General features: G+C 62.6%; 3 protein-coding genes across 12 annotated transcripts; 1 reads left to right on the top strand and 2 right to left on the bottom strand.

Moving 5' to 3' along the window:
- Positions 1 to 638: 638 nt before the first annotated feature.
- EEF1D (eukaryotic translation elongation factor 1 delta) lies at positions 639 to 14,564 on the bottom strand. Of its 10 annotated transcripts, XM_019712235.3 has the most exons (10): positions 14,205 to 14,312; positions 9,911 to 10,170; positions 6,992 to 8,082; positions 5,192 to 5,315; positions 4,768 to 4,839; positions 1,736 to 1,835; positions 1,552 to 1,652; positions 1,246 to 1,464; positions 839 to 1,033; positions 639 to 735 (listed from the first exon to the last, which is right to left on the bottom strand). In XM_019712235.3, exons 3-10 carry the CDS (start codon positions 8,080 to 8,082, stop codon positions 697 to 699), a joined length of 1,941 nt encoding a protein of 646 aa, XP_019567794.3. In that variant the 5' UTR covers positions 9,911 to 10,170; positions 14,205 to 14,312; the 3' UTR covers positions 639 to 696. The 10 variants fall into 10 exon arrangements, with proteins under 10 accessions (XP_019567794.3, XP_019567798.1, XP_019567800.1 ...); XM_019712239.3 differs by lacking the exons at positions 6,992 to 8,082; positions 9,911 to 10,170 and having other exon boundaries at positions 14,205 to 14,564; XM_019712241.3 differs by lacking the exons at positions 6,992 to 8,082; positions 9,911 to 10,170 and having other exon boundaries at positions 14,228 to 14,487.
- Positions 14,565 to 14,590: 26 nt separating this feature from the next.
- On the top strand, positions 14,591 to 17,305 carry TIGD5 (tigger transposable element derived 5). The gene has a single exon (XM_019712214.3). It carries the CDS (start codon positions 14,697 to 14,699, stop codon positions 16,593 to 16,595), a length of 1,899 nt encoding a protein of 632 aa, XP_019567773.3. The 5' UTR covers positions 14,591 to 14,696; the 3' UTR covers positions 16,596 to 17,305.
- Positions 17,306 to 19,887: 2,582 nt separating this feature from the next.
- PYCR3 (pyrroline-5-carboxylate reductase 3) lies at positions 19,888 to 27,254 on the bottom strand. Its single transcript, XM_019712227.3, has 6 exons — positions 24,733 to 27,254; positions 22,999 to 23,063; positions 22,364 to 22,543; positions 21,877 to 22,089; positions 21,514 to 21,606; positions 19,888 to 21,307 (listed from the first exon to the last, which is right to left on the bottom strand). Exons 1-6 carry the CDS (start codon positions 24,827 to 24,829, stop codon positions 21,125 to 21,127), a joined length of 831 nt encoding a protein of 276 aa, XP_019567786.1. The 5' UTR covers positions 24,830 to 27,254; the 3' UTR covers positions 19,888 to 21,124.
- Positions 27,255 to 27,311: the final 57 nt, after the last annotated feature.

Below are 27,311 nucleotides of genomic sequence, written 5' to 3'. Positions count from 1 at the left end.
GTCATGGGCTCTGTCCAGGTCTCCAGCTGTGGACCAGACAGGCCGTGCACTGGGTGTTAGTGAGAGCGCGCGCGTGTGTGTAGAGCGCCCCCTGGAGGACGGGACAGGAATAGGGCCGCGGGGTCCTCAGAGCCAAGGAAAGAAGCCCAGCATTCTTCCTAGAGACAGTGGGCGCTGGCAAGGTCTTACACAGGTCAGACCTGGCAGCGCTGGGGCCTGGTCACAGCAGCAGGGCCAGGTTGGCCGCTGGGACCTCTCTTTCCTGCACAGCTGCAGGCTGGCACTTTTGCTCAGCTGGGAATGTAGCTGAGACCAGGAACAGTGCAGAGACGGAGGGCTGGGCTGCCTCCTGGGCCTCTGCAGGGAAGGAGCCAAGGCAAGCTCTGCTCCTGCCTTCAACAACTTGACTGGTGGGTGAAGACAGGTGGGCAGCTGAGAGATGGAGCAGAGAACTGGCAGGCAGAGGGGTGAGCTAACCCGGCCATGAGGAGGCTGTGCAAAGGCCAGGCAAAAGGCAGGCTATGGCCCCTGGGATCACTGGTGTAGGAACAGGGACACTTCTGAGGCCTGGGGCCTGGCAGTGCTGCTCATGGAACGCCGCCCACCCCCAGGGCCCAGACCAGGACAGGAGCCAGAGCGCTGGATCTCAGTCTTTAATGGCTGCAGGCCAGGGCTTCGCCCAGGCCCACTGAGGACTTAGATCTTGTTGAAAGCAGCAATGTCCACGCTCTGCACCTGGGGAGAGGAGGGAGACCGGTGGTCACGTGGGGCCATGTCCCCAAGGCCCACCCGCTCCTGTCCCCTGCAGACCAGCCCCCGTGGGGGCCCACCCACTCACGTGCTCCTCGAACTTGGTGATCTCCTCTTCCAGCAGGTCGGTCCCCACCTTCTCATCCTCCACCACACACTGGATCTGTAGCTTGCGGATGCCGTAGCCCACGGGCACCAGCTTGGATCCCCCCCAAGTCAGCCCGTCCAGCTGGACTGAGCGCACGCAGGCCTCCAGTTTGGCCATGTCCGTCTCGTCATCCCACTGGGGACAGAGGGGAGGAGAGGCTGGGGCAGGAGCCTGTGACACCGGGGAGCCACCCCGCAGCACAGCAGAGCGTGTTTCTCAGGGCTTTGCGAGCTGCTGGAGTTTACCCCTGCCCGCCCTGTGTCTGTCTTTAGCCCAAGGTGACTTGGCTGTCACTTGCCACCAGGACCGCAGGTGGGGGTCGGGGGGGTCAGAGATGGGCCACTCACGGGCTTGACGTCCAGGAGGATGGAGGACTTGGCCACCAGCGCGGGCTTCTTGGCCTTCTTCTCCGCGTACTGCCGCAGCCGCTCCTCCCGCAGGCGCGTGGCCTCCTTATCATCTTCCTCGTCACTGCCAAACAGGTCGATGTCATCGTCCTCATCATCCTCTGTGGCAGTGGCCACCTTCTTGGTGGAGGGCTCCACTTGGCGCATCGGGGACACGTGCTGCCGAGGGGGAGTGGAGGCTGGGACCCGCACAGCTTGGCTGGGGGGCCTGGAGGACCCGGGACTCTGGGCTTAGGGGGCGCTCACCTGGGTCTGAGGGGCTGTGGCGCGGTGGGCGAGCGAGCCCTTCTCCAGCACACCCAGCCGGGCCTCCAGCTTGCAGACGGCCTGCTGCAGGTCCTGCACCACTGCAGGAGCCAAGGGGACTGGTCAGGGGGCCAGGGCCAGGCGGGGACGCCCTCCCGCACCCCAATCAGGGCCAGGGCCTCACCGCCTCGCAGGCTCTGGTTCTCCACCTCTAGGCTGGCGATGCGGGTGACGAGCTCACTGTGGTCTCCGCCAGGTCCACTGGAGGCCCCCGGGCCTGAGCTCTGCAAGGCAGGGGGAGAGTGACAGCTCAGCACCCCAGCCTGCTCTTAGGGTACCCCCCATTCACAGTCACTCACAAGTGTGGCCCTGAGCTGGGTCCGCCTGCCATGCTCCTCCCAGGAGGGGGAGGAGCCTTGAGAGCAGGGACCACGTGACACTGAAAAGCAGAAAGGGCCCAGGGTAGCCCCAGCATGGAGGCAGCGGGAGCTCAGAGCCAGGGATAGCACTGCCCAGCGGAGCGGGAGGAAGCAGAAGGCTGCCAGTCCCAGGGGCAGCAGGAAGGAGCGTGCCACCCTGCAGCAGCCAGCACAGCACCCTGCCTCCCTGGGCCACACAGCCACTGTCTGGCTCACCAAGCCCACCCTTGAGGGCTCTGGGGAACCCAGAAACTCAAGCCTGGCTCCCATTGCCTGACCCGCGCAATGCTGCCCAAGGAGCTCACACCTGAGTCACACTCTAGGGGCCTACGTGCAGCCCAGCGAAATGGCACCAAGGACAGGGTTTCCTGTCCCCCTCAGGTGTCCAGTCAGAGACCTGGGTCTGAGGTCCACCTGCCCAGCAGCCAAAGGACAAGCCACGTGGCCTCCCCCTACTCTGTATTCCCCCCAGAGAGGACAGGCCACCAGGTGCCTGGCTCCCTGCCAGAGTACTGGGCAGTGACCCACCCACCAGCGTGCTCCTCGCAGAGCTGGCCCAGGGTGGACAGGGCGCTGTGTGGCTGCGGAAGGAACACTGACCAGCCACGGCCCAGGGTGGGCCCTGCTCACGTCACTCCCTCCTCAGCTCAACACAGTCCCCAGCCTCCTACTTCAGTCAGTCAATGGCACACCATCCACCGGCAGCTCTCCAGGGGGTCTCCCTAGACCACCGACACCCACAGGCACAAGGCCCCCTCTCTGGCCTGTCTCCCACAGCTCTCAGCTCCCAGTGCCCTTCCCACTAAGATCCCTGACGGCTTCTGTCACACGTGGATGAAAGCCAGAACCTCCCGCTCCTGCCGGCCGGCTCAGCAGGCTCCCCTCTCGGGGGACCGTGCTCCAGCGAAGTGAAGCCGATGCTGACGGCAGGCTGGAGCCTAGAGTCCCCCGTGAGCAGTGTTATCAGGCCTCTCCAGGAAGCCTATGCCTGGGCACTACCGCCCCCTGCCCTCCCTGCACCCAAGCTCATTCCAAAGCAAGGATGCGGCAGCCAGGGAGCCCAGGGCCTCTGCCCCAGAAAGGAGGGCCCAGGCGGCCCAGTCCAGATACAGCTGTCGCAAGCCAAAGGCAGCACTGCTCCCCAAGGTTTGGAATCCAGAACTCTCCACCCTTGCCCCCGGCGCTGTGCCAGCACCAGGCACCTGTGGGTGCTGAAGCCCGTGTCTGCTGAGCTCCACCCCACACTAGTCTGAGCCTGCGACTGGGTCAGCACTGTCCTTCCCCGGGTCCTGTAAGCAATGGCATGACATTCCTCTAATGTTCACGTGGACGTGGGGTCTTTACAGTGGTGATCCGGTTATAACGAGGGCATTAGAGTGGTCCTAACCCAACGACTGGTGTTCTTACAACAGATAGAGGAAAGATGACGCAAAACATGGCAGGAAACAGCCGTCTGTGCACCCAGGAGACAGACCTCCGAAGGAACCAACCCCGCCCAGACCTTGATCTTGGACTCGAGCCTTCAGATTGTGAGAAAATAAACATCTATTGTTTAAGCCACGGGGTCTGTGGTGCTTTAAACGTTAGAGGAGCGTCATTCAGCTGCTGACAGGGACCCAGGAAGGACGGTGCTGGCCCAGCCCCAAGCATACTGTCCCCAAGCCGGAGCAGCATGGCATAGCTTTCCCCAAAGACCAGGATCCAGAGCCGACCCCAACACAGCCAGGCCTGAGGGCGGAAGGAGGGAGAGTTCCTGTAGCTCAGAGCTGCTCAGCCCCCAGCAGCAAAAACCTCGTGCCACTTGGGTCCCTGTCTGCCTGGCCTGAACCTGCTTGGGTAGAAGGCAACGCAGGAGCAGGGAGGGGCCAAGTGTGCAGCAGGCCCTGCTGGGAGGTGGCCCCACTTCCTGGGGGACAACTGCCCAAGGCTGCCCAGCCTGTGGCCCGGTAGCCAGGCCATGTCAACCAGCTGTGCAGCCAAGGGACCTCACACGACCAAAAGGACTTTGCAGATGTCATCGGGTTGAGATGCTTCTGGATTATGCAGGTGGGCCCAGTGTTACCACAAGGTCCGTATGTGAGAGAAGCAAGGAAAGAAGGGATGGGACAGAGGCAAACATCAGTCATGACACTGCTGGCCAGAAGCCACAGGCTGAGGAGCGTGGGCAGCTTCTCAAAGTTGGAGAAAGCAAGGAAATGGCTTCTCTCCTGGGGTCTCCAGAAGGAGCACAGCCGTGCTGACACCTGGCCCACAGGGCCAGGACACACCCCTGCGTCCCAAAGGGAGAACGAGGTCTTGGCTCCGAGGGCCAGGACAGTGGAGAAGCAGGTCTGCCACCTCCTAGGGACAAGCTCCCTGAACAGGTTGGGGCACAGCTGGACAGGGCTGTCCCCTCCTGCGCCCCAAAGGCCTCCCTGGGCTGCAGGGCGCCTCCCTGGGCCTCAAATTCACAGTGGTGCCAATTCTGACTTCAACTCCACACTCTGTGAACCCTCCCTCTGGGAAGCGCAAGGCCTCAGGGAGAGGCAGATGTCAGGCTCTCACACGGCCGCAGGCGTGTGCCCACGAGCGGCCAGGGCGAGCGGGGAGAGAGCTGGGGAAGCACCAGCAAGCAGGCAAGAGGCCCGGCCAGGAAGGAAGGCTCCCAGGTCTGGGTCCCGGCAGGAGCACAGCACTGCACACCTTGCCCGAACTGCTCCAAAGGCCACAGCCAGCAGTCGTGGGGGAAGTGGGGCGTGCCGTTGGCGTGAGGGCGGCCGCACTAGTGCGCCGGCAGCACTCAGGCCGCGGTACTCACTCCAGCCAGGGATTTCTGGATGTTCTCTCTGGCTCTCGCAATGTCCCGGAGGATCACGCTGGCGCCGTTCTCCTGCAGATAGTGCAGAAAGAACCAGTCTTTTTTTTTTTTTCATTAAAAAATTTTAACTTCCAAAACATAAAAAAGGAGCCCTTGTGTGGAGAGCGGGAGTGTGGTGCGCAGAACGAGCTCAGCAGGCAGAAGCGCAGGGGGCCGGAGTCTTGCAGCCCTGACCACAGGCCCAGCCCAGGCCTGGGAGACGGTGGGGGCGCGTTGTCCCATGCTGCGATAGGAACAGATCCAGCACCCCAGGAGCCAGCCAGGGCCACCCCTCCAAAGACCCCTCCACCTGGAGCAGCCGCTGGGCACAATATGCCTGTCCTCCTGGTGCCGCAGACACTGTGGCCCCAAGCGCAGCCCCTACCTGGCGTGAGCAGCCAGCCACAGGCCCGTTCATCTGCTCGTAGAATTTCCTTTCTGCATCGTCATACTTGAACTTGTCGAACCAGATCTTCTCGTGCACTAGGAAGTTTGTGGCCATTTTCCTGCTGGGAGGGGAAGGAGAGGAGGCTAAGACAGCCTGGCCTGCACCGGCACCCCTGCCAACAGCCCGGGCACCAAGGGGCAGGCAGGCCGTCCCAGTCCTTGGGTGACAAGGGCTCCAGGCACCGGGGCACAGCATGAGTGTTCTCAGCAGGGCCATAGAGCCTGTATGCCCTCCCCCCACAGGCTTCCCTCAGTGTCCCACAGGCTTCCCTCAGTGCCCAGGCGGGTCCCAGGCCTGTCCCCAAGACCAGCAGCTGTCAGAGTGTGACTAGGAACCTCTGAGGGTCCCCAAGGCACTCCGTTTTCCGAGCACACACGTGTGCAAGGCTGGATTTATGTCAGTCAGACAACACACCCAGCCTGAGTGCAGAGCAGGGGAGAGGGCGCACCGCCTGAGCCAGACGCTGACTCACATTCCCACGACGTGAAATGAGGCCACGCACTCACTGGAGGCTTTTCTCACAGGAAAACCCCGTGTCATAAAAACATGCGGTCAATCCTAACGTCTACCATCAAGTTTACTCTTACTCTTCAATAAACGCTTTTAGAATCTGTTTTAAGTGCAAATGTGGTAAAAATGGACAGACATGACAAAAGCTCTTTGGGGACCCGAGACATGAACCTTGAGAACTGCTGCTCTAGAGCAGGACAAGCCGCCTGCAGCCCGAGAGCCGCACCCAGCCAGCGCTTTGCGAGTCACTGTTCTGCCACACACACCTGCCAGCCATCTGCTGCTTTCCCACACTCAGCAAGGTGGGAGCAACCAGACCTGGGCCTGCAGAGCCCTTCCTGTTCCTCACTGAATGGGAGAGAAACAGACCCCAGGCCACCACTGGACCTTGCCAAGTGACCCTGTGACAAGAGGGGGTGGGGCCCATGAACCTGCTCCCCCTCCACCCCTGTGAGGAGCGAGACCACCATGAACCCCCCTCCGCCTGATGGGGACACTCCCCCCAAAATGGTGCCGTCCCTCACACCGAGGTCAACCCCAGAGGGCAGAGCCAAGGGGCTCCTGCCAGGAGTCCGGGGCCCAGGCCAGCACTGGAGGCCCAAGGGACCTCTCCAAGTCCCCACTGGCCCAGCCTGGGGCACAGCTGCCTACACCCCAGCCCTCACCCAGCCCAGCTGCACCTCTGATCTTCCTTAGGGTTCGTCTGCCCCGCTGCCTGGGTCCAGCTCACCAGAACCCGTTTTGGGGCCAGGCACTGGCCTGCCCCTGCCCCTGGCCTCAGAGACCACCAGTGGTGCCTGAGGCTAAAAGCAAGTCTGCCTTCCCCAGCGGTGTCCTTCGGACTCAGGCTGCTCAGCTGGCCGTGTGCCGAGGGACCAGAGACACCCACCTTACCTCCGCAGTGGCCCAGGACGAGGGAGGCAGGGGTGGATGACAGGAGGGGCCGGCGGGGGCGTGGTGCCTCCCACGTCTTGCCCCACTGAGGCTCAGGAGCCTTCAACACTGCCCCGGGAGTTGCCCAGCCAATAGGGAATCCTGTGTGGGGCAGTCAGCCCTGTGCCAACCCCTTCCCTCCCCCAAGAACTCTGTGACCCCCAAGGGGTGACCCTGGAGGCTGCACTGCTCCACCCACTACTGCATCCAACTTAGCCGGGTCCAGCTGTCTCGGGGCCAGCCCTGCTGGGGTGGGGGCAGGGAGGGGAGCACCGCCCAGCACGTTTCTCCTACTTGGGTCTCAGGCTGGACACAGATGGACCAGCCCGGGCAGCGGGTCGGTGAGCCAGAGCCGTGGCCTCCAGGCGCCAGGCCATGCGCACGGCCTCGGCAGCATGGTAGCGGCACTCTGCGCTGTCGTAGGTGGGCTTGCTGAGCCAGGGGGCCTCGGCGTCCTTGTGCAGGAAGTACCAGTAGGGCAGGGCCGAGGGAACCACCCCATCGACCCGCCGAGGCCCAGCCCGCCGGCTCCCCACAGCACTGCGGCCCCGCCGGTCTCTGCGGCCCCGCCTGGCACCCTCCGCCTGGCCGACTTGCTCCTGCAGGCGCACCTTCCCAGGGGGGTGGCCATCAAATAGGGCCTCGTAGAAGCCCCTCTCGGCTGCATCATAGCGGGGCTTCTCCAGCCACACCTCCCGCACCAGGGCTTGCAGGCTGCCCAGCGGGGGCTGGCCGTTGGCCGGTGGGCTGGGCTGGCAGGTGAGGGCCAGGTCAGGGGCAGGTGCCAGCTGGCCTGTGTCGGGAGTCCCCTGCCTGTTGCTTCCCTCTGCAGCCAACAGCAAAGCCTGAGACCACTCCACGAACGCCCGCTCGGCCAGGTCGAAGGCAGACTTGTTGACCCAGACGCCCCAGGTCACATGGTGGCAGGCCACCTGGCTTCCATGTGTGCAGGGAGCTTTGGGGGCCAGAGACGGCGGCCGGGCTGCCTGGGCAGCCACGTCTGCCAGCCTCTGGCGATAGGAGCTCTCAGCCTGGTCGAAAAGCGGCTTGTCCAGCCAGACGTGGTCAGCCGAGAGGCCCACAAGGGCCAGGTCTTCCTGGCCGAGCCAGCTCTTCGGGGAGCGCTTCCTCTTCTTCTGCAGGGGCTTTGCTCCCTCGCAGCCCTTCCCAGGGGCGCCCCTGCAGCTGCCGGGGGCCGCCACCTCCGCAGCCGCCTCAGTGTCCTGCTGGCCGGGCCCGTTCGCAGCAGGTGCTGCGGCTAGGAGTTGCTGGTGGGCGGCGGCTCGCATGGCCTCCTGCTCGTAGAAGCGCCGCTCGGCGTCCCCGTACTTCTGCTTGTCCTCCCAGACGGTCTCCAGGGCGCAGGAGGCCTTCCCGCTCCTCATCTTCCACGCAGCGTTAAAAGCAAGACAAGAAGATGGTTGAGCACAGCGCGCCCGCCCCTCCCCGCAGCCTGGCCACGAGGTGGAGGCCCGGACGCTTCCCAAGGGGAGCCATCAGGCAACATGCAGGGACCCCAAGTCTAGCACAGGGGAGCTCAGTACAGCAATAAACTAACACCATACATCTGGGTGTGTAAACGCACGCATTCTCGTAACCGTACTTGTCTTTTCTAACCCAACGTGCACCCAGGCTCTCCAAAGAGATCTGGAGAAGTTTCCAAACCTCTTTGGCCACAGAAACTTCTCACAGAATCTCCAGGCAGGCTCGCCTGATAAAATACATGATGCACTCAGTGAACTTACTTTTATGTGAACAAATAATCTTTAAAGTACGTCCCACGAAACACAAGACTCCCTTATGACAAGTTACTTGTTCATGAGATTGACACTGACGTCCTGTTTTGCTGAGTGCAGCCACCTTTCCCGAAAGCACGTAGCTGCCTGAGGACGGCCCCTCACAGTGCGCCCAGCCTGTCACCCACACCCGCCACGGCCACAGCACCGTCCAGACATCACATGTCCCAAGAGGAGCTGCCTAGGGTCTTAGATGGGCTGGCCATGCAGTGACAGTTGGGCGCAGAGGGTGCAGGGCCCCACGTCCAGAAGACCCCAGACACTGTGTTGGTGACCCTCTAAAGGGAAGGAGCCCAGTGGCTCAGGCAGGGAGGAAGAAGCAGGCTCCACTGTCAGCTGCAGGCGCCTCCGACCAAGAGGCGATCAGCTCACACCTTTGGGTGCACTAAACTAAGAGGCCACCAGGAATCTCTGAGCCCCAGGATGTCTGGGGACAGGTGGGGGGCTCGGCCCAACCTGTACTATGGCCAATAGACAAACCTGTGTGCCGAGCGCCTCAGCGACCTCGTTGGAGGTGACCTGAGGCGTCTGCTCCAAGGGCAGCTGGCCTGACAATGGCCTGACTCCCTGCCACACTCCGATCCTGCTGCTGGCACAGGAAACCCCCCCACCCTACCACTCTGTTCCTAGGCGTGGTGCTGTGGAAAGGCTGGCGCCCTCTGCCGACCAGACCAGAACGCTGCGGGGCCCCCCACTCAGCAAGAACAGGAGCCGGCCTGCTCTGATGGTGCATCTAAGGTTCCCAAGCTCACTCGGTTGGCCTGATCCAGAGGGGTGGCTTTGAGCGGCACAGCAACTCCTTCCCAGCCACAGGCCTGACTCGGGGCCCTGCTCCCCAAAGCAGAGGCATCCTGCTGACTGCCTAACACTAACCAAGGTGCTAACCTGCCAGGGGCTGAACAGCTACCCTCGGACCATCCCCACCTCCCCTGCGTCTGTGGGTTGTTGGTGGAGCCTAAGCGAGGGCAGATCCACTGGGCCCTCATCCCCTGGGGACAAGGTCTCCAGAGGGAGGGCAGCCTTCCAGCCTGGGCGGGAAACCCTTCCCCCAAACAAAACCAAAACCTGACTCCAGTTACCGTGGGGACGTGTGGACTAAGTCCTACACTGCCTAGCGCTTCGGGGAGATTGCCCCTTGTCCTGAGGGGCGCCTTGGGGGCCTCTAATGGCACATGCCCCAGGTCTCTTCTGAGGTCCCAGAGAAGAGTTGGGGCCGCCCCCGGGTGCCTTCCTGCCAGGCTGGCAATAGTGGGAGGCAGGGCATTGTGACATCACCCACTGTCCTTGAGGGGGCAGCAGGCTGCCTAGGCAGGGCGTGTGTGCCCTCTGACCTCTGACGCCAAGCCCCCTCGGCCCTGCCCAAAAGGCTGGACCCCCTGTGCCCAAGCCCTGCAGGGGCTGCAGCTCTGTGCCCTACCCACAGTCCTGACCCGCTCAGGGACCAGCTGGTCAGCCCAGGGAAGCACCGAGACCACACTCGCTGCTGCTCCCCCCGACGGATCAAGGTCAGAACCACGGCAAATCCAGCTCCTCTGTGTTCCAGATGACAAGGACAGAAGCCAGCAGCCTGGCGAGCCAGGCCCCGCACTCTCCAGGAGCAGTGCCAGCTAGGCTGGGGCTTCCCAGTCTCCGACGCAGGGCACACAGGACAGGTGTACTTACTTTCACTCTGACCTCCTAGGACAGCATGAAGAGAAAGCAGCACGTTAGAGGCATTCAGAGAGGGCGGCCCTTTGAGGAGCTGCTCGCGGAGGCGGCGTGTGGGCGAGTGGCGGACACACAGTGAGCACCAGGCCCACCATCAGAAAGCCAGGAGGCAGCCGTGCGCGTGCCCAGGTAGCAAGGCTGGCATCACTCGAAACAGGCATCCTGGGGTTCCCCTTAACTGGAGCCCAGGCAGGCCCCAGAAGCACCATCTCAACAGCCCTCCCTCCTGTTCCTCGCTCAGGCTGAGGCAACCAGGGGACAGGTGAGCCAGCACCCTGAGTGTCCCCACTGTCCACCTGAAGCTGTGAAAGGACCCAGCCCCACGCTGCCACCGGTCCAGGCTGCTCTCCAAAGCAGCAGCTCTAATGAAGTGCAAGACAAGGGCCACACCAGGGTCTCAGCAGCCACCACGCCCCAGGGCCAATGATAAAACACGGCGCCACCAAAGGACTCTTGAGGGACACAAAGTCTCCCCGTGTGGCAAAAGGAAAGGGCTTTGAGCACATTCTCAGATTGGGAAACGCCATAGAAGCTAGGGGCCACACCACAAACCCATAGGAGGTGGCAGCCTGCCCCAGAGGAAGCTAAGAAGCCGACTCTAAGAGGCCCGCTGGGCACAGATGACATGCCCTGCCCACGGCGCCCTGCCCTGGGGTCCCTCGCAGCTACTCAGCACTAGAGTTCTTAAGACTCTGTCTCCCTTCTCCAATGGGAGCTCTGCCACCCAGGTCCCTGCGTAGCATCAAGTCACTGACGGACGGGGATGCACAAGGTGCCCTGCAGGGGTGGACAGACAAGCTGGCCCTAAGGGGAGGCAGCTGGCCCTCAGCGCACAGGAGGTCCTGGGCAGGCTCCCTGCAGGAGCAACACCCACCGCGGGCTTCTCAGGTGAGGCTCTGGGGTAGGGAGCGGGGCGGGGGGCGGATAGGGCATGGCTCTGGGGGAGAAGGGCTCTCTGCAGACAGTGATGGAGCCTCACCTGGGGAGGCTGGTCACAGCTGAGAGCAGTGGAGAGCCACCCGGGGACAGGGCCAACAGCACCCACAGCGACGCTTCTGGCTTCCCCCATCCTGCAGCCAGGTTTCCCAAGACAGACAAACAGCAGACGCAGGAGCCCACCTATTTCCTCTACCTCCCTCATCCTGTGGGCCCTGCATTCCATGAGGACGCGCTGAGCTGAAACCCCATGTCTCCTAGTGGAAAAGCGAGGAAGAGTCTAAACACTTCCCTCTGAGGACAGAGACATGCCTACAGCTCAGCTCTCCAGGGAGGACCCTGCGCTTCCACAGGGACCCTCCTCTCCATGGTTTCTCTAGGCAGCAGTGGTCGCAGCTTGGAGCATGGGGAGGAAAACTCACAAACACCAGAGCAAGGACCAGAAGTGGCCTCAGGAGGCCCCGCCGGCGGCTGGCTCGCTCACCTGCAGAGCCAGGAGCTGACCACCCCCACTGTGGCCCAGCCCTGTCCATCAGGCACACTGAGACCTTTCTCATAAAGGGGGCGCTGCCCCCGGTTCTTGGGGGCCTCCGGTTTGGGAGGCCCCAGTGGGACCATACCCTGCCTGGCTACCAGCCGTGGTGAAGGCAGTTGACCCGGCTGAGGTGGTCCTGGTTAGAGATGAACCCTCGTCTGGACACTCCCAGCCCAGGACACCAAAACATGTCCAAGGCGTCTGCGGGCCATGGGCCCTTCTCGGCCAGCTGAGCCAAGAGGTGCCAGCACGAGGAACCCACCCACAGCCCCCACCCAGGACACTCCTGGCTAGAGGGCCCTGAAGGAAGGTGAGGATGTGGCCTGGCAGAGCTGTGCCCAGCACAGTGTCGGGCCGCAGACACTGGGCAATGGGGAAGGTTTCTGGGAGGGGCCGGCCCCTCCCCTGGCTCCACCCTCCACACACCTACCCATCCTCCGGACGCAGCTCCCCTCTCCTCATCCCCATCGCAGTCACACAGGGAGGAGCTCCTAGATTGTATGCCCAGGGGTCAAAAAATGCCCACTGGCCACTGGAAGTGAGACTGGCACGAGCAAGCATGAGGTGTGCTGCTCTGCCACTGACTGGGCTTGCCCGGGGCCCCCAGCCTGCATGGCCACGACGGGCGCTGCGCAGTAGAGCTGCGTGTGTACCCGCAGCCGCTGCCAGGGCAGCCTCGAGCCCCTGAAACGTCACAGCCGATGAGAACAGACACGTAGCTACTGAGCAGCGGCACCAGCAGTGCAGGCCAGGCGCAGACGGCCAGGGTGCCCTCTGCCTTTCCTTGGCGGGTGCCACAGTCCCAAACTCCTACTTGGGCTCTCTGACCTCTGCCTCCTGGATACTTCAGCCCCACTCAGAAATGCCAACCCGTCTGATGGTAGGAAGGGGCCCCATAGCCTTGGGGCTCACACTATGGATGCCCAAGTCACACCCCAGGCCTGACAATGGTCCCACCTCACGCCACAGCCTGTCAGTTCTATTTCTGTCCCAGCCCGTGCTGCTCCACTGGGCCCGCCAGGCCCCTGCATCCTTCCCTTGGGTTAACACTGGTTCTGCATGTGCTTCTCCGACCTTCCATGTGCATACCTGGTGTGTCCCCAGGCCTCACACACAGCTGGGACACAGGAGTGTGGAAGCAAGGCTCTGAGCCAGTGAGGCGAGCGGCTGGGATCCGTCTTCTCCCTCCAATGCCTTTACTGCACCTGTGTCTCACTGCCACCCACTTCCGACACGTACCATCTTAAAACTATGGGCACAGGGCCAGGGCTCGACAAACCCTCAGGCCAGCATTTCCCGCCTGCGGTCCCTGAAAAGTTGACACTGGTACATGACACGCTGGAGGACATTCTTTTCGTGGATCTTTTAAAAAACATCACCTTAACAAACCATTCACAAAAACCCCAGCTAAGCACATCTGCCCACCTATGCTGAATCCTGCAGCCTCACCCAGCTCCCAGCAGCAAAGCCCAGGAACCAGCCCATCTCCAGAGGGCAGTCATTCCGGCCCATCAAGTGCAAGAAGGGACCCACAGTCGAGGGCTTATTCTGCCCAGGCTCCCATGAACCCCACAGCAGCCCCACTACACAGTGAAGAAATGGAGGCCTGGACTGGCACAGGGCCCAGAACGCTGCCCTGGACAGGTGGCACAGGGAGCCTACTCCTTAGTTTGTGTGCTAGGCGCTCCATGAGAAGGCACTTGATCAGGGGGCACGCTGCCCGCGAGACTGGGCTCAGGAATAACCAAACTGCATCTGAGCCTGCACTTCCTGCCTCGGGGAACCCGAGGTATTCCGGGGAAGGTAAAGACGCCCCTCCCTGCCCCAGGCCAGGCCCTCAGAGGAATTCATGCCAGGGTCAATTTCAGAGACGCCACCGTCAGGCAGGGACCACCCCAATAGTTCTCTTGCTCCAGGGTGGCCCTTCGTTCTGGAAACTCTGACATGCAGCCTCCATGGATGGGGTCGTCACTCCACCCCTCGGCTCCAGCGTCAGCCTTTCCCTTCTTCCACTTAAAGTGCCCGTTTTCCAGGAAGGCATCACCCTCCTCTTGAGGGTGGCTTCCACGTCGTCTCCTGCCCCGACACCTTAACCAAGTCCAGGCCCCAGTCGCTCTCAGAAAACCCTGGGTTTCACTCAGCAGTCACGTCCTTATTCCTTCCCGCATTCGTGAGCAGTAGGTGCTTAATAAACGCGTGCTGGACAAACGAAGGTCTACAGGCCTGGGCCACAGCTGGGCACATATTTCTGTCACCCACCGAGAAAAAGTCCAACGCCACCCCGGGCAATCCCGCCAACTTCCGGCCCCGGCAGCCGCAGCGCCCGGCCGGCCACGTGGGCCGCGGGCCCCGCCCCTCTGCGCCGGCCCCGGGAGCCGCACTTGGCCCACCGCCCCTAAGCCGACACGCCGGCGGCACCTGCGCCGCGGTCCCTCACGCGCAGAGCCGCGAGCGCAGCCCGGGCCGCCCGCTCCCCGGCCCGTGGGGCCTCCGCGGCGCGTGCGGCTCCTTCGGTGCGCGCCGCAGTACTCACACGCCAGCCAACGACGCACTGACCAAAGCGGGGAGCTCGGCGGCGCGGGACTGCTGAGGAAAGAGAGGGCTCGGCGGCGCGCACGGGAAGTGAAGCGGCGGGCTCTACCACGCGCCGCGGTCTGGGGAACAGGGGACGCGGCTCGCGCGCACGCCCCGCCCCGCCGCCGGAGCCCTCCGCGCGACTCTCCCAGCGGCTGCAAAGACAGAAGCCAGAGGGAGACCACCACGGCGCTCGTTCTCTCCCGAAGGAGCCGGAGCAAACAGCCGGGGACAGAACCACCCTCCGCCCGCCCCTCCTGCGCTGCGGGCCCAGTGGACTCGTCGGCACGGGGTGGAGTTGGCGGAGCCGGCGCGAGGCGGAGCCAGCGCGCCTGCGTCCCGGGAGCCGGCGAGACAAAGGGGAGGGCCGAGGCCGGCCCCGCCCCCAGGGCCCCGCCCCGCGCGGCCGGCCCGGCGGGCTTATGGCTCCTGCGCTCCCGCCGCCGCCGCCATGTACTCCGCGGGCCCCCCGGCAGGCCCGGCCCCGCGCCGCGGCCGCCGCCCCCCTCTCGGGCGCCCAGCGCAGCCGCCGCGGCCCACCGCGCCCGCCCCGTCTCCCACCGCGCGGCCCCGCGTGGCGGTGAAGATGGCCTTCCGCAAGGCCTACTCCATCAAGGACAAGTTGCAGGCCATCGAGCGCGTCAAGGGCGGCGAGCGGCAAGCCAGCGTGTGCCGCGACTTTGGCGTGCCCGGCGGCACGCTGCGCGGCTGGCTCAAGGACGAGCCGAAGCTGCGCTGGTTCCTGGAGCAGCTGGGCGGCGAGGTGGGCACGCAGCGCAAGAAGATGCGACTGGCTAACGAAGAGGAGATCGACCGCGCCGTGTACTCGTGGTTCCTGGCGCTGCGCCAGCACGGCGTGCCGTTGTCGGGGCCGCTCATCCAGGCGCAGGCAGAGGCCTTCGCGCGCCAGATCTACGGGCCCGAGTGCACCTTCAAGGCCAGCCACGGCTGGTTCTGGCGCTGGCAGAAGCGCCATGGCATCTCCAGCCAGCGCATCTACGGCGAGACCGAGCCCCCGGCCGTCAGCCCCGCGCCCGGCCCGCCCGTCAAGCAGGAGCCCGCGCAGCCCCCAGGCGCCGGCCCCCTGCCGGGCCGCGCCTCGGCCCCGTCGTCTCCAGCCGAGGGTGGCTACGGCGACGAGCAGATCTACAACGCCAACGTCACCGGCCTCTACTGGAAGCTGCTTCCGGAGCAGGCTGCGCCTGTAGGTGCGGGGGGCTGCAGCCGCCGCTGGCGGGGCGACCGGGTGACTGTGCTGCTAGCCGCTAACCTGACCGGCAGCCACAAGCTGAAACCGCTGGTCATTGGGCAGCTGCCGGACCCGCCCAGCCTGCGCCACCACAACCAGGACAAGTTCCCAGCCTCTTACCGCTACAGTCCCGACGCCTGGCTCAGTCGCCCTCTGTTGCGGGGCTGGTTCTTCGAGGAGTTCGTCCCCGGCGTCAGGCGCTACCTGCGCCGCAGCTGCCTGCAGCAGAAGGCGGTGCTGCTGGTCGCCCACCCACCCTGCCCGAGCGCGGCGGCCAGGATGCTCGCCCTGGAGGAGAGCGACGAGACCCCCAGGCGGTTCCGGCCAGAGCCCCTGGGCTCCCCGGAGGAGCTGCAGACCCCCGATGGGGCTGTCCGGGTGCTATTCCTGTCGAAGGGCAGCAGGCGGGCACACATCCCCGCCCCGCTGGAGCAGGGCGTGGTGGCCGCCTTCAAGCAGCTGTACAAGCGGGAGCTGCTGCGACTGGCCGTGTCCTGTGCCGGTGGCTCCCCACTGGACTTCATGCGCAGCTTCATGCTCAAGGACATGCTCTACCTGGCTGGCCTCTCCTGGGACCTGGTGCAGGCAGGCAGCATCGAACGCTGCTGGCTGCTGGGCTTGCGGGCTGCCTTTGAGCCTCGGCCGGAGGAGGAGTGTGTTGGGCAGCCTGCCGGCCAGGCCGAGGAGGCGGCCGAGCACAGCAGGGTGCTCAGCGACCTCACGCACTTGGCAGCCCTAGCCTACAAGCGCCTGGCACCTGAGGAGGTGGCCAAGTGGCTGCACCTGGACGATGATGGGGGCTTGCCCGAAGGCTGCCGAGAGGAGGCAGGCCCTGGCCGGCCCCCTGTGCTGGCCGCTGTGACCCCTCCACCCCCCACCAGCCTACCCTCTGTCATGGAGGGTGCGGAGGAGGAGGAGGCCCCCATGCCCACAGCTGGAGAGGCTGTTCGGGGTCTGGAAACTGCTCTGCGGTGGCTGGAGTGCCAGGACCCCCGGGAGGTGGGGCCACTGAAGCTGGTGCACCTGCGCTCACTGATCAGCATGGCCCGGCGGCTGGGAGGCATTGGGCCCTCTCCCACAGTCCCCGACAACGGGGTGTGACCAAGCGGCCCCCCAATGGCCTTTGTCCTGCTGCACCTGGAGGGAGAGGACACACATAGTCTTCCCTCTGCCCTCCCTCCCCTCCCCTGGGGTGGCCCACCCCATGAATAGCGTTCCAGGGAACCCAGCCCAGCCTGGCTTGGAAGGGCTGTCTGTTGGTGAAGGGTCATCCTGGGGGTGCTGGAGGAGAGGGCCCGGGCTCATGCTCCTCCCTGGGCAAGCATCCACATGGGGTCTGTGGTCTGAGCCAGGGCCCCTCCCAGGCACGCCTGGCATTCACACACCACAGCACTTACCAGAGTGCAGTTGGCTGTGCCCTGCCCTGGTCCCTGTAAAGCTCAGGCCTCCAACCCCACCCCCACCCCTGTAGCCTGTCACCTGCACTGGACAAGGGCCCAGGACTCCTGTCCACCCAGAGCCCTGGTGCTGCGTAGTTCCCAGGCCACAGCCACACGGTCGTCTCAGTGGAAAGATGCACCACTCGGTTTTGTTTTTAGCACATTAAGTCCGTTTTTACAGATACTCTAGGGGGTCAGGGTGGGGTCTCAGTCCCCAGCCTGGGCCCATTCTTGCAGGATGGCTCCGTGGGCTGGGAAGGGGGACGGTGCCCAGCACTTGGGTTTCCTGAGGTTCTGGATGCAGTAGGGTGTAGATTTCTGTTCCACTTGGGTTTTTCATTTTCCTTAAGAAAATACATTTTCTGAACAGCTCTTATTGTGTGGGGTTGGCATGCGGCTGGACTTGGGCCCTGGTGACTAGAACATTGATTGGGCAAGCTCCCGGACTCCCCTAGCAGCACTGACAGCTGTGCCAGGACAACCTTGCAGTGCCTTTGAGCCCCTTGGGGCTCCTCTGCCTCTTCAGGCACTGCCAAGGGCCCTAGGAATTGGGCTTCTGGGTGGCACAGTTTAAAGGAGGGGCGGGCCTGTGCATTACTGCCCAGCTCTTGCATGTTCTGCTTCTCCGTCCAGTTGTAGCTTCAGATGGCTGCTGGTGGTCTGAGGCCCAGAGATGCCGATTCCCCCCATAGGGGGAGGGGCTGCCTTTGCAGAGATGCTGCCCAGAGCCCTCCTGAGGCGCAGAGGTCCGCTCTCCACTCTCACCTGCCCTATGTCGTCCTGGTGGCTCGAGGCTGCAGACAGGTGGTGTGTTTGTGGAATGGCTGCACCGGGTGAGGCAGCTGGAGGGAGCCTCCGAGCAATTCCCACACAAGCCCAAGCGGCTGCCGTGGGGCTTCTGGGCTCCAGGGCCGGGAGCCTGCTGGGTGTGTGCAGAGGCAGACCTCAGGGCCCAGACGGGCACCTAGTGAGGGTGCACATGGGCCCCACAGCCCAGGTGGCCTTGGTGGCAGCCCCTCAGCCTGCATCAGCACTGGCTCCTCTGGCCAAGGTGTCCAGCTCCAGTCTTCGCTCTCCAGTCTCGCCCTCTGTGGGCCTGGGCAGGGGGCCAGTCGGGACTGAGATGGGGGTGAGGAGCAGGACCTCTTGCCTGCGTCTCTTGGAGCTGCTTCACGGGGCACCAGCCCTCTCCTATCTGGAGAACCAAGGCTGTACCCCAGAAGGCGGCTCTGGCCTGGCTGGGTGGCCCTGGATGGGCACTGTATAAAGCCAGGCTGGTTCAGGCTGGCCCGGGGCCCTGAGAAGCTAGTTTGAGTGCCTGGGGCCATTGGCTTCACTGAGCCAGGGAGAAGACCTGTAAAGGTGTCCTGTGTTTTCCACGGGGTGGAGGCTGCGGGCACCTGGTCCCAGGCAGCCCCACCAACAGGTCACTGTGATCCCAGGTTGCCCCAGGGCCCCACTGCAGCACTGCCTCTGGTTTGAAGTCACCCATCTCCCTGGGTTCAGCTCTGTGAAATCATGGGTGACCTGGCCGGAGGCTTGCCGTTGGAGACCTGTTTGTCCCTGCAGGAGGATGGCTGAAATGGACCCCAGCTGGTGGCCGCAGTCCGTGGCCTACCCCTCACTGCCATTATCTGCTGGGCGCATGGGGATTTGAGTTTGCCACCCTGGTTTCTGATGACCTGAGACAGGTGGTGGATGGTGCTGGGGCAGGGGTCTTGGTTACTGCTGCTGGAATTGCTTCACTTCTGTTGTCTGCCAGCTGGAAACTTTTTCCCTCGAGGATAACACTTTCCCTACCATGGTAAGGGGACCCTGCAGCCCGGGAGGTGCTTAGGGACAAAGCCATTGGCCTCCCCACTCCTGTTCACGGTGGTGAAGGTCACTGCGCTTCCAAAAAGTGGCCCTTGGTCAGAGTCATTGTTACAGCTCACCTGGTGGGCGGGGAAGGAAAGCCAGTGTGCAGAATTCTGCTGGAACCACCCCTGACCTATGTGCTTTGGGGGATGAGACCAGGCAGTGCGAGTCAGAGGGGGCCCAGCATTGTCTGAGACTTATCCTCGGGAAGTGGCTCCCCAGACATCAGTTGGGGTGGATAAAATATCTGAGCATGGTGTGAGAGGAAGGGGAGCACCGTCAGGCTGAGGGGCTGGTCATCCAGGGATGACCCCCCCCGGCCCAAGTGCAGGTCGGGATTGCTGTGGGGAGCCTGGGTGGGGGTAGAACTCCAAGCACTATCTGGCCCACAGTGAGGGTGCCCACGGATGAGGCTTGACTCCCGTGGCATGTCCTTGAGAGGACATGGGCCGATGTGCTGTGTGCTGTGAGGGGCTGTTTTACACCCAGCCTCACGGATGGCAGAGCAGGTGGGCAGTGTGCTTTACAACAAAGGCTGACCATGTCAGCTTCACATGCATCCCTGTTCTGAAGTCTTGTTTGTGTCGCTTTGACCCAATGCTTGGATCTAGAACATCTCAAGTTGAAATTCAAGTGGACAGGGTATAAAAATGGGACAGCACTGATGACAGGAGACAGCACATGTGCACCCGTCTCAGTCATTTTAACCTTGTGCTGTAAAGTGCGGTCTGCGCTGGCCAACCATTGGGCTGCAGCCTTGCCCTGCCCCCGAGTCTACACGTTCTGTCACAGACCACTACCTGGGGCGATGCTGCCCCTCCAGCTGGGCTGGGGGCTCACTGAGGCGCCATGCAGGGAGTGGCCTGCTTGGCGGAGCCCATCCTGGTTCCCAAGGATTGTGAGAAGACGCATCACCGGAACCCAGACACATAGCTGAGTGTGACGTCGGGGTGCAGGGCTCTTGTGTGGGAAACCTGCTGCCCAACCCACCTGAACCCCAGCTCCATCTGAGTCCAGTGTCCCGGCCTTGGCAGCGTGGTCCCAGGTACTTGGAATTTGGTTTTATCACCTCCTATTAAATATCGGTCGCTCTCTGCTACACAGAACAGTGACTTTATTGCCATTTCACAGATCAAGAAAGGTGTGGAAATGGACTCAGTGTGACCCTTCTAACAAGTGGCAGGGTCAGGGGCGAACCAAGTCAAGGCCGGAAGAGGGTGGGCTTGGGGCTGTAGGTGTCGGGGAACGAGTGGGAGCGCAATGGGAGGCCACCGTTTGGTGCCTCAGCCCTGTCGGACAGGCAGGAGATTCACTGCCTAGACCCTCAGCTGGTCGGTGGCAGAGCGTGAACGGTAGCCAGGCTTCCCTTCACCTTACGCCTGGTGCAGCCTCAGGCCACTGGGCGGAAGCCAGGGGAGCTCCAGCCTCAGGCCTGCGCGAGGTGGGGCAGCCTCTAGTGAGCCTGGGATGGTCAGGAGAGCTGCAGCTGGCCCACCCCCTACCCAAAGGCCCCAGTTCCCGGCCTGTTGGTCTGTCAGGGACGTGCCGGAGAGCCAGGTCCTGCATCAGAGGCCAGGCCACAGGACTCTCCAGGACTCGTGACCAGGAAGGGTCCCCAGAGCCAGCTCTACCTACCACTTAGGTAGGTTGAGAGCTTAGGGTCTGGAAGAGGAGCCCACACCCAGCTGGAGCCCAGTGTATATTCTCGGTTGGCCAAAGCCTATCCTCCCAAATCTGGACCAGCCCCTCCACCAGCCTGCAGCTGCCGGGAGCCATCTGCTCATGGGGCTCCCCGGGGAGAAGGACCGGGTGCAGCCCCTCAGCTGGAAGAGCACACAGCACCCCACCCACCACCACCACCACAGGCCAACCCAGGGACAGGACAGATGTGGCTTCACTGAGGGGGAGGAGGTCTCGTGCAGATTCCACATGTCCCCGTGCTCCCCGACCTGGCTGCAGTCACACAGCTCTCAGAAGGGCCCACAGGCTGATCTCATGCCAGGGGCTCTGCTCATACCCTCAACCAACTGGCCAGCCATGTGGGGCACCTGACCAGCACTGCCAGTGCTCAGACCCTCAGAAGCCATGTCACCCTTACAGTGGGCCATCACCACGCTTCCTCCTGCCTGGGGAGGGGAGGGCAGTTCCCACTGGTGAGGGGATCCGCTCCAGTCATATCCTCTTAAACTTCCCCACGCGGGAGGCAGGGTGCAGTCGACAAGGCTCCTGTGGGTTAGAGAACCACAGTCCTCGGGAAGGGGCAGGGAGGGAGGGACGGGGTAACAGGGCCATTCTGGGCACTAAGAGCGATGGTCTGAGGCCTGTGCCTGTGCCCTACTTCCTGCTGAGTTCCTTGGCCCGGCAAGTGGCGGCCTCCACAGCACTCATGGCGGCTGCCCGAAGACCGCCCTGCTCCAGAGCGTGTAGTCCGTAGATGGTGGTGCCACCTGGTGTGCACACATCAGTCCGCAGCAGGGCCGGGTGCTGCCCCTTCTGCAGCAGCATCTTGGCTGTCCCCTAGGGAGAGGGGCGTTGGTGGCCGCTGACTCGAGGGAGGTGGGCAGCCCCTTCTCCAGCTGAGCCCCACTGTGTAGCCTGCTTCATCATGCATGCCCTGATGTGGGCCCTGATTTTCTGGGTCTGCAGTGTCCCTTTGCACAGCTCCCAGGAGGCAGACAGGCCCATCCCCTTCCATACACTCTCCTGGGGCCGCCGTCACTCACCAGCAGGGTCTGGGCAGCAATGCGGTGGGCCAGGCCACTGGGCATGCCCATCTTGATGGCGCCTTCAGCCAGGGCCTCAGAGAAGGCACACACCTGTAGGAGTGGGGCGCCGGGGGGATGGTGTCAAAGCCAACATTCTGCTGGACATAGCACCCAGCATGGAGAAGGCTTAGAACCTTCAGGAACAGAACCTGGAGCACTGGCCACCAGTGCAGAGCCGGGGCTGAGGCCTGGGCCCAGGGGTCTGCCAAGGGGCTGGCTGCAAAGGCCCAGGAAAGCGAAGTGGGGGAAAGCAGAGCTCACAGGAAGGCCCCGCTTTGCTGAGGTTCGGCCTGGGGGGGCAGGGGGGCGGACAACACTTACGAAGGCCACGCCACTGCCGCTGAGGCCGGTGTGGATGTCCACTTGGGCCTCGGGCACCTCCTCACACTGCCCACAGGCCTCCAGCAGAGTCTGCAGGAGCTCGGCATCGCTCCTCCCAGCATGGCGGCCCCGCGCCATCACCATGGCCCCCTCCTGGACCAAGCAGGGCAGGTTGGGCGAGACGCGCAGCACCCGTGCCACCGGGGGCAGCAGCTGGCCAGACAGAGGCTGGGGTCAGGAGCCTGTGGGGCCGGCCCCACCGGGCGGGCACACACTTAAGTCAGCCCCCGCCCCTGCTTCCCAGGGGCGGCACTGGGAGCAACCCGAACCCCAGACCCCTCAGCCACCTGGCTGGCTCTGCAGGCTAGCTAGGAGGCTGTCTGCCACCTGTCCCAGCCATCCTGAGCCCAGGATGGGGCCAGTCTGAGGCTGCCCAGCCCCTCTGGGCTCATCGCCTCAGGCCCGCCGCAGCCCAGCAGCCACTCACCTTCTCTAGGGTGCTCAGAGACACCCCAGCAACCACAGACACCAAGGTGTGCTCAGAGGTGACCACAGGAGCCACCTCTGCCAGGACAGCGGGCAGGACGTGGGGCTTGGTGGCCAGGAAGACGAGCGAGCAGCTACGCAGCACTTCCTGGTTGGAATGGGTGGTCCGGCAGCCCAGAGCCTGCACCAGGAGCGCCCCGACCAGACCAGATAAGTGGGCGTCCTCCCAGACCATGGCCCTCCCAGCTGGAGGCCACCCTGCACTCCCACAGGTCTCTCCCACTGCCAGTGCCTGCCTCACCCTCCTGATGCCAGGACTCACCCAGACCCAACCCTGAGCCTCACAGGCCTCATGCCAGAACCTGTGAGCCCTCCGACCCCAGGGAATGCCCATGACCATCCCTGCCTACAACAAACACATGCGTGCACGCACCCCTTCACTCTGCTGTGGCCCTCAACAAACTTGACTTTCCTTCTGGCCTTTGGCCTCCCCTTTGCCAGCACAGCCCAGCCAGTCTCGAAACTTGAGCTACATAAGAAGCACTTCCCTGGCCCCAAGAAGGGTCCCAGAGGGACAGGAGCCACCCTGGGCCCCTGGGGGCAGCTTCAACTCAGAAGAGCTAGGCTCCAGCTCACCCGGAAGTGGCAGAGGTTCCTGTCACTTGGTGCACTGGCCAGCACATGTTGTGCTTCCACTTTTCCTGGAGAGAAAAGCAAAGGCTGGGGGTCAGCGAGGAGGAAGGAGGGGAGGAGTCAGCCCGGCCTTACTGAAGGCTCTTGGGCTCAGCCATGCCTGACCATGCTGGCCCTTGGCTGGCCTGAGACTCTCCAAGAACGGCAGGGGTGCTTGGGGCAGCCCAGCCCAGGCAATCAGGCTCATTCAGTTCTACTCGGGAGTCACTGCCACCACCAGCTGCTGCTGCTGCTGACTCCAGAGGCTCTGCTGGACACAGGGGCCCAGAGCTTGCCCTGTCTTGTGAGGACAGATCCCAAGGGCTTCTGCCTCTGGCAAGAGGGGGGCATACTGGGTAGGGAGTCCCGGGGGGCACTGAGCTTCCTTGGGAGGGGCTGCATCTGTGCTGAGACGTCCAAGCAGAGGCTAAGTGCCCATTTGGTAGAAATCATCTGTGTTTGTGGAGTATGGGGCTGGGGAGGTTAGAGTTCTGTAATGTCTAACAGGAAGGCAGAAGTGCACCCCAAACCTGAACCCAGAACTGATTCACCAGGGCAGTAACACCCACTGTGCACTGCACGCGCAGAGCAGAACTGTGCTCCGCAGTGCACCCAGACAGTCCTGGGAGGCAGCCATACTGCTGGGTTTTACAAGCAAAACACCTGAGAATTGCAGCCAACTATTTTGTGACTGATTTTGACCTCTCTGGACTTTGATAGATGGCTGAAGGCAGAAAGCCAGCCCATTATCTACATGTAAAGGTTTCTAAATACTGTGCAGGAGGATTAAGACAGCAGTGTCAGCCCTTGCTGTAAACCAGCGGTTCTCAACTAAGGAAGATCCCCCCCACCTAGCCACAGGTGACTGTGGCAGTGTCTGGAGACTTTTTTTGGCTGTCACATTTGGTGGGTGCTACTGACATCTAGTGGGGAGAGGCCAGGGAAGCAGCTAAAGACTACAATGTGAAGGATGGAGAATTATCTAGCCCCAAATGTCCCCAGTGCCGAGGTTGACAAATCCTGTAGCATGCCACCAAGAGTGGAGATAACATACACATAGAAAAAAGAATGGGAGGCTCAGAGAAGTCAAGCAAGCAGACCAAGGCCAGTGAGTTGGCGGGAGCTCCCAGGCTCTACGAGAGTGCTGTCCAAGACAAATACCACTCGAACCATATCTGCACCCACATTTTCTAGTAGTCACATGAAACAAGAAACAGGTGACGTTAATTGTATTGTATTTTATTTAACCCAGTATAGCCAAAATACTATTCTCCCAACCCGTAATCAATATTAAAGACTACTAAAATGTTACTTTTCTTTTTGGTGCTAAATCTTCCAAATTCGGTGTGTACTTTGTTCTATACACTCACAGCATTTCTCAAATCAGCCAAGCCACAGTTCAAACGCTCTACGGCCACATGCAGCTGGTGGCTACAGTGGGGAGAGCCGGCTCTAAGCCTCTCCCCGCACATCTCCCCGTTGTGCTGTCCGAAGGAAGCAGAGTCCCGAGGGCAGGGTTCGCGTCCCACCCTGGCCCACGCCGGCCCGGCCCTGCTCCACCCTGGGACCCCTGCGCGGAGGCCCCTGGCTCCTCGCCCAAGGGCTCTGCGGGATTCATCCCAGTGGGCAGGTGAGCTCCGGCCAGGTATTCCCACCTCCCCGCACCAGGCCAGCGTCGGACGCCCCCACGCGACCCACCTGCTCGGATGAGGCCCTGCGCGATGGCCTCCGCCATGCGGCCTGCGCCCACGAAGCCCACGCACCGCAGCTCGGGCCCCGCTCCGGCCGCCGCCATCTTGCCACCTCCCGCCCCGGGCCCCGCCCCTCTGCTCGTCCATTGGCTGTCAGGACCGCATGTCCCGCCCCCTCCCTTCGGGCTCTTGGTCCGCGCTCTACGGCTAGCTGAGCAGTGGGTTCCACCCCCTCGCTGTTCATTGGTTCTAGTTAGGCGTAGGTATCCTGTGGGCGGGGCCTAGGCGGGGCGCGTCACTAGGCGGAGCAAAGTAGGAGGCGTACCGAATCGTTTCGCGTGGAGGAACGTGGCACGAGGAGGACTTGGGCTCCGGTGCTGAGGGTGATGGCGAGCCATGGCAGGATTCTGGGCGCGTCTGCACATCAGATCCTGATTTTCCAAATGGACAAGACCCATTCAAAGGCGAAGTGTCGGGAAGGGTGGGGTCTCTTCTGATCCTGTAGCGTGCCTGATGGTGTCCCTCGTGGAGACGCTGCAGAGCCCGGGAGGCCACTGATTGGTGGTCGCTAGGCAGCTGAACTTCCAGGAGGGACATGCGCCCTGATTCTGATGGGAGACCGGCAGGCATGGTCCGGACTCTGGCGTGTCATCATGACAGGTCAGGCGCTGGTGGGTGGGACCCTGCCAGTCTCAGGCCCGTTTCTCTGGATGGGAGCACCTTTCTCAGAGCGCCCTGGTTCTCCGTTTGGAGCCTGGGAGTGGACTCAGGCGGGAAGGACAGATATGCCTGATGAGAACCTGTGGTCAGCTACCCCACAAGCTGCAGGGGCTCCCGGTGACAGCAGAAAATTAGCACTGCCAGTGAAATGTGTGATCAGGTGTCTGGCCAACCCGGATTCAGGTTTCTGTGGGTCGCCCAGGGAGCTGCGAGGAGGTGGGCCTCCCCGAGCTCCAACAGAGATGACGCGCGAGATGAGTGCTTGTCCAGGGCCAAGGACCATCTTAGAGACTAACACGGAGGGTGGGATCAGCATGAAGTGTGCTTGTAATTTCTGACACGGGGAAAAATAAGGTTTGAAGATCTAAGACCAATTCTTTCTGTTTGTTTACTCTTCACCCAGTCTAAGATTTCATGTTAAGGATGTTTTCTTCTAACCTCTGCTTTAACATTTGCAAAGCTCTTCAACAATGAAATTCCCTAATTCATTGGGCATTGGCCCTGCAGTGTGGCCCTGCTGTGGGCTGGGATGGGTGCCACACAGCAGCTGACCTGACAGCTGAACCCTCAGCCTGAGGACCTGGGGAGAAAGTTCCTGCAAGATAAACATACAGGACAACCCAGGGGACACTCAGGACACACCGCCACTATATATGTTCTGCCAGGTGTGTCCAGGGCCCTCTGCTCTGTGCTGGACCTCTTTCCCACTATTCTTACCTGGCTGGCACAAGCTCCAATTCAGGTGCCACCACCTCCCTGAACCCCAACATGGACAGAGCCTTCATTCACAAAGGGCTGGCACCCCGGTTCTGAAGCTCCAAGTCCTGCGGGTAGAGGGGGCCTCCCAGGTATTTACAGACAAGCAAACAGGCAATTCTGCAGGGCAGGTGGGCGTTCAGAGAAGGAGACCTAAAGGGGGGGGGCACTAACATGAGATGGGCTCCAGGTTCCGTCCTGGGGAGGCCCAGAGGACAAACACCTGGGCTTGCCTGAGAGAAAGGGGGTGTTGACGAGTGCAGTGAGGCATCAGCTGGGCTCAGGGAGAGACACTGGGATTCACGTGTCTGGCACAGGGAAGACAACCAATACTGCCTGCATAAAGAAGCAATGGACGTGGCAGGCACAACTGGTCAGAAGAAAGCTGGGAGTCATCAGCATGAAGGTGGCAAAGGGCACTGGGGGAGAGGGGCCCTGACAAGAGGTGGATCCCAGGCCAGGGAGGGTGCCTGGGTCCTGGGTGAGGCAGTTTAGCGGGTTCTGGCCTGGAGCCTTTGGACCTGGGTATTCCTGGATTCACACCCCAGTGACAACTGGCTGGCCTGGGGACCTGCCACTCAACCTGCTTGGACCTTGCCCTGCTGCCATTGAGAATGGGATGCCCGTGCCACTCACCTTCCTGCTCTCAAGGCCCAGAGGGTCGCCTGGGTGATACCTGTTACTGTCCATGGGAGAAGGGAGGCGGCCCCGCCACCCAAGCTGCTGCCTTAGAGTAGGGAGATGAAGGGCCAGGCCTGGCCCAGCTCTCTCCTATGGTCCCAGGAAAGGCTGAGCCACCCAATCGCCACCCTCCCCTCAGATGCCTCCCACTCAGCCTGTCCAAATCCAGTCCCAGCCTCTTTCTGCAAAGTCCTGGGACTCAGGGGGGAAGCCCAGGGGAGCTCAGGTCACCAGGCCTGCTTGTGGCCACGCCTGCAGCAGGCAATGCCCTGCACCCCCACAGGCCAACAGTCCACTGTCTCACCCCTGAGGCCTGCCTGCTTCCTGCTTGCACACTTGCCTCTCCATGTCTCTGGCTTCTGCCACCCCAAGGACAGAGGGCCTCCCTAGCCCAGCAGCTCTCAGGGGCTGAGCAGTTAGCAGGGGATG

This window comes from Rhinolophus sinicus, chromosome 6 (genome assembly GCF_057876585.1).
Source record: "Rhinolophus sinicus isolate RSI-liver-muscle chromosome 6, RSI-T2T, whole genome shotgun sequence".
In the NCBI taxonomy this organism is placed as follows: Eukaryota; Metazoa; Chordata; class Mammalia; order Chiroptera; family Rhinolophidae; genus Rhinolophus; species Rhinolophus sinicus.
Note: the sequence above shows the minus strand (reverse complement) of the source record. Positions and strands in the feature narration are given on the sequence as shown.